Source organism: Amphimedon queenslandica, unplaced genomic scaffold (genome assembly GCF_000090795.2).
Source record: "Amphimedon queenslandica unplaced genomic scaffold, v1.1 AMPQUscaffold_1701_Cont26291, whole genome shotgun sequence".
In the NCBI taxonomy this organism is placed as follows: Eukaryota; Metazoa; Porifera; class Demospongiae; order Haplosclerida; family Niphatidae; genus Amphimedon; species Amphimedon queenslandica.
Window position 1 is genome coordinate 1 of NW_003557958.1, and position 1,205 is coordinate 1,205.

General features: G+C 34.8%; 1 protein-coding gene across 1 annotated transcript; it reads right to left on the reverse strand.

Moving 5' to 3' along the window:
• Nucleotides 1-52: 52 nt before the first annotated feature.
• On the reverse strand, nt 53-670 carry LOC109593398 (cytoplasmic dynein 1 heavy chain 1-like). The gene is made up of 2 exons (XM_020008494.1): nt 366-670; nt 53-179 (listed from the first exon to the last, which is right to left on the reverse strand). The coding sequence occupies exons 1-2, from the start codon at nt 633-635 to the stop codon at nt 132-134; spliced, it is 318 nt and encodes a 105-aa protein (XP_019864053.1). The 5' UTR covers nt 636-670; the 3' UTR covers nt 53-131.
• Between the last annotated feature and the right edge of the window lie 535 nt (nt 671-1,205).

Consider the following 1,205-nt stretch of genomic DNA (forward strand, 5'->3'; position numbering starts at 1 on the left):
GGAAAGCTGAATAATCAAAAGCTTTATAGCTACCTAAAATTTACATTGTGACTCACTTTGATTCAATGTTTAGTATACCCTTAGCCTCAAGATCTCTTGATTGTGAGACCAAATGTGAGGCTGGGAATAGGCTAGTAAATTTGGTACCAAAGTATCAGTATAGGAGGACTTATCAACACCTAAAAAAAGTGAAATGGATAACAAAATATTTGTATCACAAACAAGAAGTGTCTATAACTTATAAGCTCTTTGAATCTTACACATGCATATACAATGTATTCTTGGCTTATATATTGATGTACATGTACATAGTGTATATATGTATATATATATATATATATATCTATATATACACATGTACTTACGTCTGATTTATCAAGATCAACTTTATTAGTAAACTCATATCCAACTTGATACAGAGCATCAGTGGACCAATCACTGAACCAGTTCAACACACAACAATTGAATAAAGCAGGAGAGGTAGCAGCTTTGTCTTTCAGACCCTCAGAGGAAGGGTTTATAGGGAATACCACGTGAAGGTTTCTCATTATCTGATCAATGAACCATTTGTAGAGCTCTTCTGAGGAATCAAGCATCAGTCCTTCCTTTTGAGACCCCTCCTTGTACTGGGTCATGAGGGTTGTGAATTTATTGGCTTCAAATAATCCAGGAACCTGTGAGGGGGAATTTGAATTATATTAGAATTACATGTACATATGAACCTTATTTGCTCGAATAAACTCCCTGCTCAAATAAACGCCCATGACAAAATATTTTCTAACTACAGATACGCATATTTCACCCAGCATATGTGCCATAGGATTTATATTGTCCCAGATAGTCTAACTGTTGGAGTACAGTTTGGAATGCTAGAAGGTTGCGGGTTTGAATCCACTATGGGCTTTTTTGTTTTTTTACTTGAATTTTTCTCTGTTAAGAAATAAACGCCCGGGTGTTTAATCGAGCAAATACGGTATGTACATGTACAAGGGTTCTTAATATTACAAGTCAATGGATAGGAAATAGAAGCCATACTATTGCTAGAAAAAATATTTAAAGGGTAAGTTCAATGCATTTTTGAGGTATTTTTTTATTTGCTTAATATGATTGCCTGACCATACTAATGATGTGTTCCAACTCCCATTGACTGAAAAAAATTATTCACTGAGATATGAGCCTTCGAAAATGCCCATTTTTCCTTCCTG